The sequence below is a fragment of the Cyprinodon variegatus genome, unplaced genomic scaffold (genome assembly GCF_000732505.1).
Source record: "Cyprinodon variegatus isolate N-32 unplaced genomic scaffold, C_variegatus-1.0 Scaffold190, whole genome shotgun sequence".
NCBI classification, from domain to species: Eukaryota; Metazoa; Chordata; class Actinopteri; order Cyprinodontiformes; family Cyprinodontidae; genus Cyprinodon; species Cyprinodon variegatus.
The window spans coordinates 1,035,507-1,054,903 of NW_015150643.1; the positions used below are offsets into that span (position 1 = coordinate 1,035,507).

Below are 19,397 nucleotides of genomic sequence, written 5' to 3' on the forward strand. Positions count from 1 at the left end.
CAGTTGGTCACGCACAGGAGCAGACAGGATCAGGTGCAGATGAGCAGGCACAGTGGAAGAGGGTAGCCGAGACAGGACGTAGGAACCGGAACTTGAAGCAGACTTTAAACTGGTCTCCACCCTGGAGCCAGGCTTACTTTAATAAAAACTAAACCTCCCCCCATAATGAGCCAAAAACCCAGAGGACTCTGTGGGGAAGGAACAGTGGACGATCAGGAGACGAGACAAACACTAAAACCCTCTTTCCACTGGCAGCTAGGATCCAGGACATGAACCAAATAAAAACTGAACAGAAAGACTGACAGAAAGACAAGCAATGATCTGGCCCTGAATGCTCAGGCTGAACTGAATATAAACCACAGCAAACAGGTGAGGGAAATAAATTATAATTGAGGCAGGGAAGGAAGAGGGCAGGTGAGAGGAATTACCAATTAAGGGTGAGCAAACAGGCCAGATCATGACACTATCTATATAGTTATGCTGCTATAGGCTTGGACTGCTGGAGGACAGAGGGACCCCTATTTCATCCTTCTGCTTAATTTTATCTCTATATTCCCACTCTGCAGAATCTGTCAGTTCAATCTACCACTATGCTCTCTCTGCTTTTTCTCACAGTAGCTTTGCCTCGTCTGTTCCTGTTTGGCTGTGACGCCATCCTGGAGAGAAATATCAGCTGTGCTGCCACCATCAACGTCTTTGTTTATAGAGGTTCAAGATTGGCCTGTTTTTCAGCGTAGTCCTGTTTCTCTGACTGTGACTGACTGGATGTGCTCTCTTCATCCTCTGACATGGGAGCTGGCTCGGAGCTCGTCTGCCTGGCTGTGTGTTTCCTGGACGGGGCCACCTTTGGAGCTGGTTTACAGTTGCATTTTTTATCCTTGCTTCTCCTTCTTACTGTATATCTGCTTCTGTCCGCTCACGCTCAGCCTGGTTCTGCTGGAGGTTTCTTCCTGCTAAAAGGGAGTTTTTCCTCTCTACTGTTGCTACAAGTATGCCTCGTGTGAGGGATTGCCTTCGAGTCAATGAGTCGATGCAATCAACTTTATCAACTTTTTTCCTTAGATTAAAGGCTTTGAATCAATTTGACTGTATGATCTGGTGATCTATAAAGTGCTTTGAGATGACCTGTTGTGAATTGGTGCTATAGAAATAAACTGAATTGAACCTTTGCATGCCAAACTTTTTTCCATCCACTCAGCTCTTTATGAATATGCTTCGATAAAGTAGATTGGGAACAAACATCTTGCAGAGTAATTACACTTCTGCGGCTTACGCTCCTCTTTTAGTGTCAACAAATGGTCCGTAGACCCCTGGCAAGTCAACATTCTTCCTGATTGTGTCATAGGTCATAATTATATAAGACTAACCAAATACAAATATTTTTTTTTTCATCTAAATTGGTGTTATGTAATATTCTTATTTTCCTTAATAAAGAATTCTCTATGACATTAACTCTATCATATTCTATTTATTTTATATGTCGACATCTAAATGAAAGGAAACAGAAACCCAAAAAAAGGTAAATCAACATTAATCTGCCATTAATTTACATTCATGTAAACCAGGGATGTCCATAGTATCCCCCTAAATCTTTAAATAATCCACAAAACAAACTATTTGTCTCTTTTAAGCTAATGCTAATGAAGATTCTCAGCCATCCAGGTCATAGTCATTCCGTAAAAGTAAAAAAAAACCAATCCACTGGACTTGGTTTCCAAGGTTTGAATACGTTTCGCTTCCCGTCCAGGAAGCTTTCTCAGTTTTTTTTTTTTAACTTTTATGGAAAATCTTTTAAGCTAAGTGTTGATAGTAAGCAGGACCACCCTGATCCAAAGCTGTTTTCTGATAACAAAGTTTTATTTTGGGGAATTAAAACCTTACTCTTTCATGTATGATGTGTAGAGGGTGCAAATAGGAGAAAAAAATCAAGGGAGAGATTTGTTAAATGCAGAATTAATATTTGTCCCTTCAAAGGATTATTTCTGCTCAGAATCTCTGCAGCTCCTCCAGAGTTACCAAGACTAAACCCCTGGTGATTTTTTTCTCCCCTGGGAAATTTCTTGCAAATATCTTGGTAAGTTTACAGATGAGCCCTACTGTTTCCAATCATAGATGTGCAGTGTAATCCTTTTTTTAAACGTCTCCACATTTGTGTGTTTTGGGGTTTTTAAGAGACAGAACCAAAATGCTACGTTTAGAACGGTTGTCTTTATTCAGGACGTAAAGAGAGAGAGAAAAAAAACAGACAAAACAAAAACACCAATTTCATCAAGCTCACCATACTTTAGACAAACCAGATCTCCTTTTTTTTAAAAACATTTACATCTAACAGCACTTTAACCTCTACAGAAAATTACAAAAAGAACACTCACAGAAACTAGCAGAGCCATCTTATGTGGTATGAACGCTGCCTCAGAGGATTTTCCCTGCTGGGTAGATTTTAAATCTAAATATTCCAGCTACTTCCCAACTATCAGCTCACATGCAACACAGTTTCCAGTCAAAAAACAAACAAAAAAACCTAGATTACATTCATAATTATGACTACACTGAGTGACTGTCTCTACTACTTAATGACGAGCAGACTGCACAGAATAGAATCACAACAGTAAGATCTTCATTTAAGAAGTAAGTAACGAACAGCCTAAAGTCAGCTAGATGTCTGAGAAACATTAGAATGTAGGTTTATGGGCATGTAAATCATGTTTGAAGTTGCTTTTAATAATAAAGAATGATTTATTGGATTCATGTATTGCAGAATTTAGCCCAAGCAGAGAAGGGCATGCCTTCATGTTGAGGGAAAACTGTCCAAAAATTGCATTAAAGCCTTCAATTATCTATGTATCAGTGTGGTAAGTCTATTAAGAGGAACAAGGTGAAGACTTTATTTTGACAGTTGAATGCATTGGAAACTGGAGCCATATCTTTACCTAGATGAACATTTAACAGGATCTACAAACCGCTCCCACTCCCCTCCACATCCTCTATCTCCACTGAGCGCTTGCGGAGCACAGAGTTTGCCCTCCTGCCACTCTTGGTCTGCATCGGCATCTTGGCCTTGCAGGGAGCGCGGTACTGAGGCAGGCCGGTCTTGGTGGTGTCCAGCTCCTCGGGGTCATCCTGCTGGGCCCGGAGGGCTGCGATCACATCCTTATCTGAGGGACTAAGGGTCAGGCAGCCACAGGGACGGCCCTCCCCAACAGTCTCTCCTGCCTCTCCCACTTCCTGCTGGTCGTCTTCTACGGTCATAAAGGCGTCGCCCCAAAGGCTCTCGCACAGATCCCTGCCATGCTGATACATCTGAAAACAAAAAGGGCACACAGATTAAAATTTGGTAGAAACTACAACTTTAAAAGCAAGAGTAACACATTAAATAAAGAAAACCTTACTAGTCCTCTTTGATTGGGAGGGCTGTGTTCTTTGATTCAAAACGTGTAAAACATTAAATCAAAACAAACAATAAATTCATAATTTATAGAAAGTACAAATCAAAGTAAATTCTCTGAATCTCTTTTTAGGTCGATTAGTTACTAATTACACTCAAATGGATAAGTAAAGCAACTAGACTAACTTAAGCTCCAGTATTTCGGTTATAAATCTGCACCTCAAAGATTTCCTCTCTTATTTCTGATTTTTGAAGAACCCAGAAAAGATTAAAAGCCTGCCGGCCTGACCTGCCTCAGTTAAGAAAGAAACTCAGCAAAAGCGACATTTATTAGAGAGTTTCAAGATACAGCAGTAATAAAAGGAACGGAAAGAGAAGTCTCCCATTGACCACAAGAACATGATGATGATTCCAAAACATTTTTAGTAAAATATTCTCTGGAAAGACGTGAAAAACGTGGCAGGTTTTGGAAAGTGTCTGTCCTGTTAAATTAGGCGTGAAACTGACAAACTGTTTTAAGAAAAGAGCATGATGTCCAGAATACAACAGGGTGGTACCTTAAACTCACCAGCTATATGTAATAATTAAATAATCCAATTCATAAAGCCTCCAAAAAGTGGAGAATGTGAATTAGTCCTGCTAAAGTATGGGCAGAAATGTCTGATTTTTAAAAGATTTCTTTTTCTTAAAGGCATCATTACTTGGAACTTTTCTTATCAAAACGTTTGTGCTGGGCTTAAGCTAAAACCTGTCTGACAAATTTTTTTTTTTTTTTTTTTTTTGTGGCCTTATTTGTTAAAACCAGAAAAGCCCGCAAGGGTACACTATCCAAAGAACAAATCGTGCTATCTCCACTTCCATCTATATTCCACAAAAAGGGTAATTCAAACAATCAGGGACTCACCTGCAGGCAATCAATATGTGTCACTTAATACATTTTTACCTATTGTGTAGGAGACTGGGAAATGATGGTAAACAAAACATGGCTAACTGCTAACATTAGTAACGCTACATCCACATTAAAGCACATGCACACAAGTCAAATTCTCATGTGTATTATTGTCACAAAAAGGGCGGTATTAAATTGGGTCAGAATTAGCTGTTGTTAAATTTTTTTTCACCAAAAAATGATTGAAGATGAATGTAAAGTCAATTTCAGAAGGGTTTTCTGTTAAATACCACCTGATGACTCCTGTAAATATAATTATGCAGTTATGACTCGCCAAAGGATTTTAAAAATATAATTACAACAAATCAAATAGTTTACAACAATAAGATTTTTATGAAGTGGAAACATATCTTCTGTCGCCCAGAAAGGTGGGAATCACCATAGCAACCAATGACATAGCTTTTTCTCTGGCTTCGTATATCATTCAGCAGGTTTTATTTCCTCATATAAATCATCATCTAGTAAGAATTAATTCTTTTTGAAAAATAAGTTCTCCTGTAATGATATAGTCTTCTGCACAAAGAGCAACAGCATGTGTCACAGCTGCAGAGCTTTTGTGCATCTTAAGCAAGGGCATGCTTATAGATTTGAAAAAGAAGGTGTCCAACCAGCATAAATAAATGTAAGGAATTCCAATTTGCAATCCAGAGTACATATCTCATAATGGTTTTAATCAAATCTAAGCTGAGCATGTCCCTTCAACTGCAATGCTGTGGACCATAATAATATTATTCACGGTGTAGGCCTTGCATACAAATGCAATCTTTGCACACTGGCTATAGAGGATGATAAGTGAAACATAGTGTAAAAAGTAATTACTAAAACACCATTTCCCATAGTTGGGGAGCATTTGAGTAGAATATGGTGTAGGATATTTACTTGTTCTTTGTGTGGGTTGTGTATAAGTGGACGGGTTGTATAGCATCTGTTATATGGAACATCTAAGGGGTTTTATACATACAGTCTGTAGCAAAAGTATGTAGGCCTATGTATGTTGGGACTTTCATTTTGATTTTGGTTTGGCATTTTATGTGATTGAGAAATGTACTTTAGCTCAAAGAAAAAAAACAAAACAAACAAAAAAAAAAAAAACCCATGAGTTATCTTGATTGTTTGTCTTTTTAAAAGTGTGATCTGACAGTTTGAACTGATTCTCCTGCTGGAAAGAAGAGAAAGAGGGTGCATTGTTTAAAGTGCACAATCTTTTAAAGTGAGCTATAGAAAACACTCCGAACCCCTTCTCTCTTTCTGGTCTTTTGTTTAGCTTTTATCTTCTTGGATCCAGGAATAAATAGGTGCTTGTATTTTGCAGCCCTCCATACCCACCAGCTTGGTGCTGAGTCCTCCTGATGCTTTCCCCCTGGCCTGCCTGAGCCTCACCTCGCTGCATAAACATTCTCTGAAATAATTGATTTTGCCCTTTTCACAGCTGTTCTGGCCTTGAAAGCGCTTTGCCTCTGCCAGGTGTTTTTCTCTCTCAGGTGGCTTGTTCTACTCCTGCTGCTCTCCTCACCTTGACAACAACATCGTCCTTGAGAGCAAATCAGGAAACATGACTATAAAAAACCTTCAGGTTTTGTATAACAGCCTCTGACACCTCTAGCATGCCTCACAGAGTAGATTAATAAATGTGAACTGACCCTCAGTCGAGACAGATTGATTAAAACTCCAATAACTTCTCCTATTTAGGCTGTTTACAGTGTACTGGAAAAGTATTCCTACCTCCTGAACTTTAAATCTTCAATGAGGAAGATTAGGATTTTATGTTCTAGAACACAATGCAGTACATAATTATGTAGTGTGATGAAAATAATACAAGCTAAAAGTGTTTCATGCATATTTGTTCCCCTCTCTCTGAGACCTTTAGATAAAATGTAGCACAATCACATGAGCCTTTTAATTTCAGTACAAATGTGACCCAACTGCAAAGCCTTAAGGCTGAGTTATAGCCATGCTTCGGGTGATAGCGCAGGTCTTTGAGGATCCAACCCAAAGAAGGCCTGTAGATGTTTATATAGAAACTGTTGAAATCAGAATTCCAAAATGGCTGCTCACAGTATTGTAATCAATCATGATGAATGGATGGTGTGTTTGTGGCGGCTAAACAGAAATAAAAGGAGAGCTAGAGACACAGTAATAGGAATCCAGGTTGTGTGGTCTGTTTTTCTGGTTGTGTGTTTTTCTCCCTCCACCACCAGGAGGTGCCCTGTCCTCGTTGGCCCTCCTGCACACCTGTGGCTCGTTGGATCATTATCTGGAGGAGTATTTAAGCAGTGGGCTGTCACTACCTCGAGGCCATAATGTTTGCCAGTTTTGGGTACTCTAGCCAAGCTGAGTTTAGCTGAGTCTAACCTAGCTTTGTTTCTCTAAGTCTAACGATTTTTTTGTCTTTGCTCCCCGGCAGGAAGCTTTCCTGTGTTACTGGATACCTGGACCTTCTCTCCCCTGGAAGGAAAAAACGAGTTACACTGAGCAGGGGAAAACCTCCACATGTTCCGTTCAAGTACCCATCGGAAATCCGAGTGACAGTCCGCTCCATTACTCCTCCGGGTCCAACGCTTGTAAAACCTGTCCACCCTCCAACATGTGCACTATTCTCTGGACTTACCACACAGACTGGATTCAAGGACTAACAAGGTCCCCCTCTAACGTGACTCCCATTCTTGCAGATCTAAGTGCTTCCAAGATTCCCAAGGTACCTGAACTGACCACTGAACTTCCCTTCTCACTTCTATTTCCGGGTTACCAGCTCACCAAGTTCCAGATCCAACTCCTGTTTACTCCTTCTCTAAACCTGTTAAACTTTTTCTGTGCTCTTTGAGTGGTTTCTCTGCATGTGGGTCAGATTCATTAAATGACACACAGAAGAAGATGGTATCGCCCGTTGCATACAGAAAGTCGTGAAGATGGGGAATGCAGCCAGTGTCTTTTAAGAAAAGTTGCTTTTTTTTAAACACCCTGCTTTACTAAATTAAAAGTGATCTCTTTACATACAATAGGTTTCTACTTTAGACTTGATTAACTCTGCAACTGACAGAATGGAAATCAAAATCCTTGCTTGCACTTTATCAAACTCACCACTGAATGTATACCAGTAATTTGTATATGCCGTTTTAAGACACACACCAAGTGGTAACAACATAGCATTATACTCAACATTGTGGACTCTAATGTGTTCTAACTTTATAACGCACATTTATCCATCTCTTACCTTTATCTTTTGATATTTGTCTTTTCTATAACTGTATTTCTTTTGTACTGAAAGTAAGTATTTATTTGTGTGTAAAAATTTTGCATCTCGTTCACTCTGAATGGACCCTCGTGGTCTGTGGCACTAGGTAAGATGGACAAGCAGAGATCATTAATCAGAAAAGCAGCATAAGTCCTAAGGGACCTCTGGAGGAGCTGCAGTCGCTTGCAGCTCATGTGGGACGATCTGTCTACCTGATAATTATTTCAATTTAAAGGACAGCCATAAATGTCCTGTTTAGGATAGTTTTCAACAATCATAAGATGAAAAAAGGGGTTTGGTTTAAATACAAGTTTTAAGCAAAATGCTACAATTCAGCATATCCCTGTGAATAAATCTCCACATGTTTGAAATGTATCATTCTGTGGGGTGCTTTGCCTTTTTCAGAAGGGAAAAGTGTGAACTTTAGAGCTGATGGGAAGACGGATGGCAAATCTGAGATGAGAACCGGCAGAAGACTGCAAAGACTTGAATTTGACAATAAAGTATATTACTTTGGTATATTACGGGACACTCCGTTTGTATTGATGGGATCATTTCAGCTTAAAAAAGCAAGCAGTCCTTACTGACTCAAACTTGGGGAGGGTGTTCTTCAGAAAGGACAGTCCTCTGGGGTTGAATACAAATGAAATGCTTCTAATTTTAGTTTAAAACATATGCACCTTTTACTTCAGTCATGCACTGCTTGTGTGTTGGTGTTTGTAATATTATTCTAATACAATGCAATGAAGTGTGTGGTTATAATGTGACAAAATGCAAAAAAGGATTAAGGCCAATGATAACTTTGCTGAGCACCGTAGCTTCAAATCCTGCAGAAAGCAACAGAGGGTGGTGACTCCCTGCAAAGCCCTTTGGATTGGCTTCTGTATGAATGGTCATTAGAATGCCAAGTCATCACCTCATATAGTGCCGCTGCCCATCCCCGCCTGCATTAATCATTTCCTGCTAACTGCATGTCTCCCTGCAAGTCCATTGCTTTCCCCACCAACAAGTAACACCGCCTTTCATCCCTCTTCCTGCTGCAGGACTGAGAGTCACTGACCGTGCTCAAGAGAAGATTAAAAGGAGAAAAAACGATGAGGTATGTTTACTGTGTTTGAAGGACAAAAAGGATGATGGCTGTGTCTCTTAACTACATATGCTCTCTGCCTGACACTGTGGTCTTATCGCATCGACCCAATAATACCCACGAGAGCACAGGCGCACACACACAAACATTTCTGCCCTCCCTGGGGCGGGCACGGTTTGCTGCCAAACTTAATTCAGTACAAGCCCAAGTAGCTAGAGACGACATGCTGTGATTGAATAAGGGAGATAGAGATTTTTTTCCCCCACAGGGCTACACTGTCCTTCCTTTTCTTATCTTACTTAATTCTGGCCTTAACAGCCTTAAACCGTCGACAGAACGCCAAGAAAGAAACTGAAGAAGTAAACAAAAAAGAACAACTTTAACACACTTTCTTTAAAATGATTTTTAAATATTTAGAAAATGTATTTATTGCTTTTAATCCTGTTTTATTTTGAAATATGAACACTTTACAATGTATAGAATAATAATAATTGAACTTTGTTGATCTCACAGGGGAGAAATTTACCTCTGCATTTAACCCATCCCCTTGGGGAGCAGTGGGCTGCCATCGTGGGGCGACCGGGGAGCAGTGTGGGGTTAAGGGTCTTGCTCAGAGACCCAGAGTGGCAGTCTGTGGGAGTGGGGCTTGAACTCAGAACCTCAGGATTCCAAGCTCCATTCCCCTCCAATGACTTATTAAATATTTTGTACACATTTAATACAATTAGTTACGAAATATCATTCATTACGATGCATGATTAATTCTATTTATCTCAGGTAGAATTAAACCATATTCTCGATATAAGCTGGAAATCTCCTTCAGTGACAGACTGCTGAACCTTAAATGCACCAGGGAGCATTATCACAGATCCTTCCTCCCAGCTGCTGTAAGACTCTATAACCACCACTGTTCCCAATAACCTCAATAGGCTTTTACATTCATGCTGATTTTGCACAGTTTCTATCTTAGTCAGTTAAATAACATGCTTCTGTCATTTTGCACATCTCTGATGTTGCTGCTATTTTCAATTATCCATCACTGTAAAAATGTCCATAGCTGGATATTGGTTATTTATTCTCCAAGGGGCAGTTTTGTATTGTTAAAACACTTCATAGTAAAGTATTTTATTCCTTTTCACTATTATGTTATTCTTATACACATTTCTAAGGTCCATATTTGTGTGAACTTTTTTTCTAGAATCTTTTTGCTGCTGTAAACACCAGAATTTCCCCATTGTGGGACAATAAAGGGATTTTCTATTCTATTCTATTTTATTCTATTCTAAACCCGTGGGAGTTTTTAACTGTTTTGTTTAGTGACTAAAAGCAGTATTATCTGGTAATTGTTTATTTCAATGAATTCTATTTACTCAAACATTGTAGCACCTTTTTCCCAATTTCTAACTTTATGTTCAAGTAACTAATTTATTATCATACAAACCATTTGGCCATCAACAAAACAGTGTATTCTGGCAGCTATAGACACTTTTTATACATGTGGCAGCCATCTTGACTTTTGAATTCGAGGTTGGTGAAGAGTCTCTTGCATTCTAAGCTAGAATGTCAACTGTATGCAATATATTTGATGATTTTCTTTAAGTATGTGTTTTTAAAGGTTTGCTCTCTGCTTTCAACCATTACATTGTAACTGGTTCTATGTTTATGGTCTATTTAGGGTTTCTATCAACCTTACTATGCATTTATGGAGGATTAAAGGGGATAAAATTAAACAGATGAATATATATTGAAAATAAACAACATGAAAAAAGTCATAGAATAAATAAATGTTGCATTAGATTTTCCATCAAAAATTCAGATGTGCCATTTATATGTTAATTCATAATGAAACATTTAAATGTAGCATTAAATGAACAGGTGTGCTGTGAAATATCCCATTAAATCATTAAAACTTAATGAAGCACTTTTCAGCAAAAATATTGACCTCAGACTCAAAGCAAACAAGAAAAAAAGCTTTTCTGTGTGGCTGATTGTGAAGCAGCCAATCAGTCTCTACAGGAGCCACAATGATCCCGCCCATTGAGTTTGATAGAGGAAGTTGACAGTTTAGATAATTCCATAATGCATCTGCAGGACAGATGTCATAAAATAAATAGATACAGTGTGAAATAATACAATGTTATTAAATGTAAGAAAGATGAATGAGAAAGATGAAAAGAAGAAAAAATTAATAATTGTTTGAATTTCACAATTAGAAAAGGAATTTTCTATTATTAAATTTACATTAAATAATTTTATGGTGCATTTATTTGCTTCATGAGGCACTTAAAAATCAATAGTAGATATGGTTATTTAATGGAATAGTTACTAATACATTTATTTATATTATGGTACATTTTATATCTTCAATAATCAAATTATTTGTTAAATAAATGATACATTTAATTGTTCAGGACATTAAATGAAACATTTATTTACATTTACATGTAGGTATGTATTTCATGAAATAATTTTATTTAATTTTGTCCCCTTTAACACTCTATATAGGTTTAGGTCTTATGATTTTCCCAGCAACTCAGACCAGCTTCTCTACTTCTGTTGAAGAGAAGCCCTCCCACAGCATCATACTGCCACTACTTTCTTATGGAGTGATTAGGGCAAAGGGCTGTTTTAGTGAGCAAAGAGGCCAAAGTGTTCCATTTTGGCTTATCTGTCCAGAGCACCTTCTTTCTCATATTCTCAGTGTGACTGAATGGCTTTTGTCACAAATTCCAAACTGCAGCCTTCTTCAAACAATGGCTTGTTTTTAATTTTGATGGAGCCCAACACCAATAGCTGCTCTATCACCAGATTCTCCCCACCTGAGCTTTGATCCTTTGCTATTAGTAACCTAACTTCTGATGAGATTATTGCTGTGCAACATTAGGTAGACATCTGTGTCTTAGTAGTTTTCCATTTGGATATGTCATGGAAAAGTTCAAGGAGAAGGAATACTTTTGCAATCTTCTACTTTTTTTCTACTTCTTGTTATATATGAAATATAGGTCCTGTTGTGATAATTTTCAGCCAAATGCAACAAATGTAGCTCTGGAGGTCTGAGTGCAGAACAGTGATGTGTTGTTTTTCCAGTGCTTACCTGTCTCCATTACAATCAGAGGCACTGAGTGTCTAACTCTAACAGAAGACCTTGGAAGGTAACAAAAAAAAAAAAAACTAGAAAGAAAAGAGTGAAGCAGAGAGCATCAGAGATTTAGCTTCATTTCAAAGGTGTGCTTTAAGATGTGAAAACTGGATGGAATTCATACTGACATCTTTCACAGTCTGCATTCACACATCCTGCTTTCATCTATGCATATTTGCTGTTCAATCATACATTTGCACACATCATCAGATGTTATCCTTGCCGTTTTGCTTTGCAGCACGGCACATATCAGGTAAGCTTAGCCCTATATCTCTGTTGCCAGGACAGAAATTATGTACCGGCACCAATGTGACCCTTTTAAAAAACAAAATGCTCTTGGGATGTGATCTGTTAAATTGTCTGACTGCTTTTAGATTTTTCTAATTGCATTTTCCTATTTAGAACATTTCTGCAAAACAGGCTTACATTTTTTGCAGCATTAGCGTTGCCCTACATGAACACAGGCCAAGGCGATCGCACAAAGCCCTAGAAATATGCAGACAATACACCCACAGAAGCACAAAGATCTTCTCTCTGAATTGTCGCCCTTAATACACTTTGCAATTTCTGCTTATCATCTAATAACCAGCAGGCAGCCTTATTAGATCTGTGGTCTGTGGGTGTGTGCTCATTCATTTGTGTGTAAGAACGTTATGATAACTGAGGAGAGGATGAAAAAGATAAGGAGGGGCAGTGGAAACAGAGAGACAGACAGGCGCATTATGAGACAGATTGTCATGGGGTGTGATGTGTGAGAGTTAGTTTGCTGCAGGCCTCGGCCGCACACCAGTCTCTGCTGTCACGCTTCTTTTCAAATCACCCAGCTGGCCCCTGCCTGGCGAAGCAGGGCCAGACTCTTTCACGCTCCAGCCCACTGTGTTGCCCTGCACTGTTAACCCCCTCTCTCAGCCGCTAACACACTGCGACGCAGATTCAAACTGTCTACCTGCAGAAGACGGAGGATAATATAGGGGAATCAGAGGGATTCCAGCCACTGAGTGGTTTTTATTCAGTCTGAAGGTTTCAGCTGAGGTGTTTTCAGCTTCAGCTGATGCTAAAAGAGCTGGACAGACTATGTCTGTTTGAAATTTACAGTGCTCTGCAAAAGTAGTCAAGGAATCTTTTCAGTTCTCACAGCCACAAAAAATTGTTGCTGAAAATTACTTGAAACTCCCCAATTTGCAGTTTGTCTCCATCTATGCAGGGAGCACACCAAATATACGGAAGACTCTCGTCAGAAGACCACAAATAAGCTTTTCTGCTTACATGGAAAAATATTAGCTTTACAGGAAAACTGATGCTGTATGCCACCACGAGGATACACTCTGCATCTTTGTAGTGATATAAAATGGAGGCGGCATTTTTTCATGCAGTTTAAAGGTGATGGGGAGAGGAATGAAACTAAATGCAGTGCAAATACAAAAAAATATGACAAGGATAAAAATTATTCTTTAAGGGGTATGAATTCTTCTGCAAGAGAGAAACTATTACATACAAAGTACAAGTAATAGTAATAGAAACAGTGGTAGAGCTTTCTGGTGTGTGTTTGGACTGTGATGCGGTGACACATAAAACCTGTCTGTAGGACCGTCACTTTGAATATATTAGTGTGTATTCATTAGTCAATAGATAATTATAAAGGAAATGACAAAAGTGCAAGGATTCAGTTTACCTGCTGATACTGAACACAGGTCCCAGTGCAGTTCTGTCCCCTGGGGTCTCTGGCCCAGTTCCGAGCACACGTCATATCCATCCTACAGGCATCAAACCTGAAGAAAGGATGCCAAAACAAAAAAATAAGAAATGGAAAAAAAAAAACAACCAGCTGCTAAAGCATAGATATTAAATATAAATCATAGAAAAAAAGAATCTTTAATTCTCATGTTTGTGCATCTTACAGTATAAGATGCTGCAAATGCTCAGGTAGAAATATGCATTAAGACTCAGAATGGATTAAAGAGCTACAGTAGCAGCTTCTCTTCAGCTTAGTTTGACATGCTGATATGTGTGTGTGTTTTTGCAAGCATAACATTCTGTAATGAAACAATGGCAGATATGACTGCTGTATGTGTGACCAAATGCTTTTAAACTCCTCCAGAATATTGCAGAACAGTGACAAGAGTATATTTGCTATAAAACACAAATAACACACAGCACATTTACCCAATTTAATATAATCACTAGTAGGTCTTAATCTATTTTTTTTTTAATCTCATTTAGACTTCTGTTTCAGACAGGAAAAAGGAAAAACAAGCAAATACTAAATTTAACAGGTACGTTATTTTAAAACCTGTTTTGCATTTCATTTAGAAATGGCAAGTCAAATATAATTTTAATCTTTAGTTTCTACAGATTCTCTGCATCACCACACAAACATTAATAGCCCTTCCAGTTAGAAAAAACACATTGTTCAAATGCAAATATTACCTTGTATCTACATAAGCAAGGAATATGACACTTTTATGCTTAACAGATATGGAAATACACAATAACTTTAAGCTGAAAGTCTTTTTAAATTCTGTTTTTAAATTAGAAATCCATCAATGTAGGTAACAACATGCAAAAAATATTTCCCTTTTAAAAACATTTTAAATATTCCACATTTTCCAATTAAAGAGTTCATTTTGGAAAGCCAGTTTTGTTTTTTTCTCTTTAGTTTTTACGGTGAGGTAGGCTTCCAGGCTTCCACTGGCTGATTTAAGCCCATGTAATTGTTTTACTCACATCTAAAGCTTAAGACAGCTTGAGTGCCGAGCTTCTACCCTGTAAGGGTAGATGTTCTCAGTTGGAAGGACACACAAAGAGGGCTGTGTTTATACCGCTGGGACAGACAATGTTGGGCAGTTCTAATCAAATATTAGGTCAAGAAATGTTGACTCAGAGAAAACGATCATAAAGAGCGTCATCATTGGAACCCCCCTTTGTTCAAGCAGAATAACATATTAGCCTTTAATCTGCTAATAGTTACCACAGGTATGTTCAATATCTATGTTGGGAGTAACGGCATCACTTAAAGGTATAGAGGATGATCTTTTATTTCCGGGTGGATCATCTAAATAATTGGTCCTCCTAATTGTCAATCATTCTGGTGATATGTTTATGTAAGGCTGTCCTACGTGCTCGTCCTGTTAGCTATGTTTTTCTGCGCATGCACCCTTAGGCGTTTATGTGTGGTGAGCTACGGTTTCAGACAGTCCTTGAAGCTCACCTTTCTCACCATGGTTCTTTAAAAATGGCGAGGTATGTAAGAGAAAAAGTGTCTACGAAGTGTATGAGAAGAAAAGAAAGGCCTCAGTAGAGGCAGATATATCCCAGAATGCTTTGCGCAGAGAGCTCTGCTCAAAAAGCACTATGGGATTTGCTGTCACAGCGGCCTGCTGTCTCCATGGGCTGTCGTTACCCGACAGCAGCGACTACAGTAACAGCAAAGATGGCGCAGGCACCGCGCGGTGGAGGAATGACGTGACTAACGGAGCAAAAATCAGTGATCATCCACTATATAGTCCTCACTCTATATAGTAATGGAGAGATTTAGGGGTTAGGGCGGACGTTTGGGCACAGTAAGCTTGTATGAGCTATGAGAACAGCAACTTTTAAACAGAGCGTGCACGAGGAGAAATGGCTTGTGCATGCTCTTGCATGACATGGACTTTTTTTGAGAGGGCGGGTCTTTTAAAAAACTCACGAAAATCCTCCACAATACCTTTAATAATGGTGCAAGTAACAGCATTATCTCTTCATTAAAATGTATTCTAATTAATAACTACTTTTCAAATGATGGTAACTCAATAGGTAACTGAATGACTGCTTTCCTGAACAAAAATGCTCGCTGAAGTCAAAGGCTAAATATTTCTGTGATTTGCTCATTATTTGCAGGAAAAATACTTAATGTATGTCAATAGAAAGCATTTCTAATATTAAGAAGCTACAAATCTTAACTGACAGCTGGTTGTCTTTATCAATACATGTTCTTTACTTTTTCACTTCAATGATGTAGCGTTTTTTTTTTTTTTCAGACTCAGTGATTATGAGGTTCTGATATAATTTTTGGGGGGCTAGTGTAACCCTTGTTTAATTTTATTGCAATTTATATTTCATTTTTGTTTATTTCCTTTAAAAGCAGTATTTTACACCATCATACCTTTTTAAATATAAAGTTGAAGACTGTCAGTCTGCAAAAACTAACTCTAAGACATCTAATTTGCTTTGTTGTTCTTTTATTATAAACAAAAACTTAATCCTAAATCTAATTTCTACATAATTATGTTGCCGCTCTTCCAATGTTTTCTGAAGTGGTCCTTTTAATTAACAATTTCATGTATTAATTATTATAAAAGCTTCTTATATTTCATAATTGAACCTTCAGTCATATTTGAAGCTCTGATAACAGTGAATGTATTAAATTGTTTGACATCTAAGATCATAAAAGGTAACTAGTTACTTGATTGTGCAGTAACTAAGCTCTTACCCAGTTACTTTTTTTAGAGAAGTATGTAGTAACTAAGTAACCTTTTTAAAGTAACATTCCCAACTTTTGTTTATTATTCATATTCTGAACAACTAAATAGTCAAACAAATAATAGAGAAAGTAAATATTTAAAATAGCTTTTTATAATAAATGTAAAGTTTGTTACTCAGTGTCAACTATTGGTGAATTTAAAGCCTTTATGGAAATTGTGAGAATGTATATATGGCTTAACAAACTGATAAAATAATTAATTTCAAGTTCAAATAGTTTTTTTTTTTTTATCCAATTTCCCTGTTGGGAACTAGTCGTTGACCATATTGTGACAGGAATTTGGGACAGGTGGCAAAGGTCAATGGACAGGACTGAGGCCTCTGAAGGAGGGTTGGTTGCTTTACATCTACAGAACCTGTGAAAGGCGTTTCTATAGAAACATCGGTGTCACTTTAGCCTGGTTTATGGATAGAAATGCTAACCCAGTATGCTAGCTCAAACCCACAACCCAACCCTATATAACTGAACAACCGAAGCCTGGATGGCTCCATATCTGACAAAATTCTGTGTCAGCAAATTGCATTGTCTTTAACATGGCACCTATTAGGATGTAGAAAATGCAGCTCTTGTCCATTTTGCGCTTTAGACCACATGATCTGCAGTCAGACTGCGGATTTGTCTCTTCAAATAATCTGCACAAATAGGATATTGTTTCTCTCATTTTGGTCTTGGAAAAAACAGCAAGCATGTTTGATGTCCAAATGTTTATTCAGATGCAGCTTAAAGCCTTTCAGAACAAATTCCCAAAGCATGAAAGCAGATTAAAATTCTGAGTTCAGTGGGAAGTTTTTAAATGTTTTTCTTTACGAGCTCTCAAATGACTTGTCTCAGCCTCTTCAAATCCTCTTTCTGTGTTTGCTGTATTTTGCTTTGTCTAATATTCGAAGGATTATCTCCTATTTCCATCCACAAAAAGAACAATAAGAATCAACCCCCAGCTCCTTGTTTCTCTTCTGAGCCAAGAAATTTCAGATTTTATTTATAGGGCACTCTCCCCTGTACTGAACACTGTTTTTTCAACAAAACTGCCACCTTTCCCTTGTGGAGGTTTAAGTGAGAGGAGGACAGGTACTGAGTTTCCATTTTGTGTTTGGCAGCCTTACCAGTCGCGGCAGAAGCTGTGGCAGAGTGGCACCGCCTGGATGTATGAGCGGCGGTGAGGATGAGGCCAGCGGGAGGCGTCAGGGGAGCAGCGGTAAAAACACGACACGCGCTTCAGATAGCCTTCGCACCTGCAGAGACAGATGGAAACTGTTTTTTACCCGCATGGGAAGTCATCAAGCACAAACTCTCGCTGACCCAAAATGTCACTAGATAGATAAGGACAGGAAGGACAAATAGAAAAACATGACATTTAACCTACAGTGCTCCAACAAAAACAAATTTATAAAGATGGGAAACTTTCAAAAGTCTTTGCTTTCCTTAAGTCTTTTAATATACATTTCAACATCTTTTACCAGGATGTACTTTTTCTTGATGTAACATGAAGGTTTGAAGTTCAAATACTTTGAATCAGGTGGATTGTAACCTAATGTTACCAAATATGGAAAGGATCAAGGGGTGTGGCTACTTCTGAGAATATGATTATAAAAACACCTGCGTGGACTGCACAGGCGTGCAGTTTGTAGCACTGTTGCCTTGCAACAAGAGGATTCCGGGTTTGAATCCCATCTTTATGCATAGAGTTTGCATGTTCTCCCTGTGCACGCATAAGTTCTCCCCGGGTACTCCAGCTTCCTCCCGCAGCCCCAAAACATGACAATTAAGTTAATTGGGATGACTTAATTGTGTGTGTGTGTGTGTGTGTGTGTGTGTGGGTGTGTGTGTGTGTGTGTGTATGCTTGTATGTCTATGTCCCTGCAATACACTGGCGACCAGTCCAGGGTTTACCCCAACTGCCGTAGATAGCCCCCGCCCCACTGTGACCCGAACGGAATAAGCGAGAGAAGATGGATGGATATACAGCTGTGCTTGAAAATTGAAAAGGTAATAATAAACAAATGTTTACTAAATGATAATTTAGTAAAATAAAGTATTGATTTTGAGGTGTTTTTTTGTATAAATTGTAAAAAACAAACTGTCCCTGACAAATGAAATTTAATTGCTCGTGAACAGTGAACCAACATACCAAAGGTGTAAATTTGTGATGAAATTTGTAGAGGAAAGGGTGGCGGCTGATGGACCTACTGTTACTCGACCGGAACCCTTTCATTAGGTTTTTTGTATTTTCCAAAAATGAGCTAAAACATAAATTCATTGAAAGCTTTCTTATTGTTGAGAACACCAGAGAACCATAACACACTGCTATTTATATTTATAGGTAGTTAGATGCCTTTCAGTGCATTAATGTATAAACATAAATGGTAAAATTGGAAATATACTTTATTGCATGTTGCACATCCTAGTAAATCTGTTTCACCTTTAAATCTGCAGCTGTCCCTACTTCTTTATGTGCTCTGTTTAAAAAGATTGTTGAACCTCTTTACTAATATAATAATTAAATTTCAAGTTATGTAGAAGCTCTGCAGTCTGATTCTGTCTGTTCAATAAGAAAACATGTAAATTTTAACCTGTAACTGAGAAGCCAAGCTTTTATAGTGAAGAAGAACACAACATTTAAACTATATTTTCTCAAGCTTCTTGCATTATAATAATTTCTTGTATAAACTTACAATCTTTGGCCGTTTTTGCGGAAAAGCTCTATATGTCTATATGAACTGATTTTTCAGAGGCATCTCTAATTTTTTTTTATTTTTACTTAAACATGAAAGTAACTGCTGGTTAATATTCAGTGAGCGCTGCTGTGTGTTTCTCTTTCAACCCACTTAGCAGTGGCGGCCGGCCCATAGGGGGCGCTGGGGCACCGCCCTCCCCAATAAGAAGAGAGAAACGTAAAATATATTTTTAGAAATTAACTCATAAATGTCAGTTTTACTCTCTAGACTGTGTACCTATAAGCAAAACAAATTATATAAACTACATTTCCCTATCTACTGTCATTAATTTGTGGATTTCCACTGACAGTCTCTGTTCTGGGGGCGCTGATCAGACAGCCCCACATTTGAAGAGAATCTGTCAATCATGGA

General features: G+C 38.2%; 1 protein-coding gene across 2 annotated transcripts in view; it reads right to left on the bottom strand.

Moving 5' to 3' along the window:
* Positions 1-2,198: 2,198 nt before the first annotated feature.
* The window catches only part of rtbdn (retbindin), a 22,856-nt gene continuing 5,657 nt past the window's right edge, over positions 2,199-19,397 (bottom strand). The window contains exons 3-5 of one of the 2 annotated variants that reach the window (XM_015379356.1): positions 17,415-17,543; positions 13,465-13,561; positions 2,199-3,300 (exon numbers count right to left, since the gene is read on the bottom strand). In XM_015379356.1, the coding sequence (XP_015234842.1) occupies positions 2,953-3,300; positions 13,465-13,561; positions 17,415-17,543 (574 nt within the window). In that variant the 3' untranslated portion in view covers positions 2,199-2,952. The remainder of the gene's footprint in view (positions 3,301-13,464; positions 13,562-17,414; positions 17,544-19,397) is intronic. The other variant, XM_015379355.1, reaches the window with a different exon arrangement.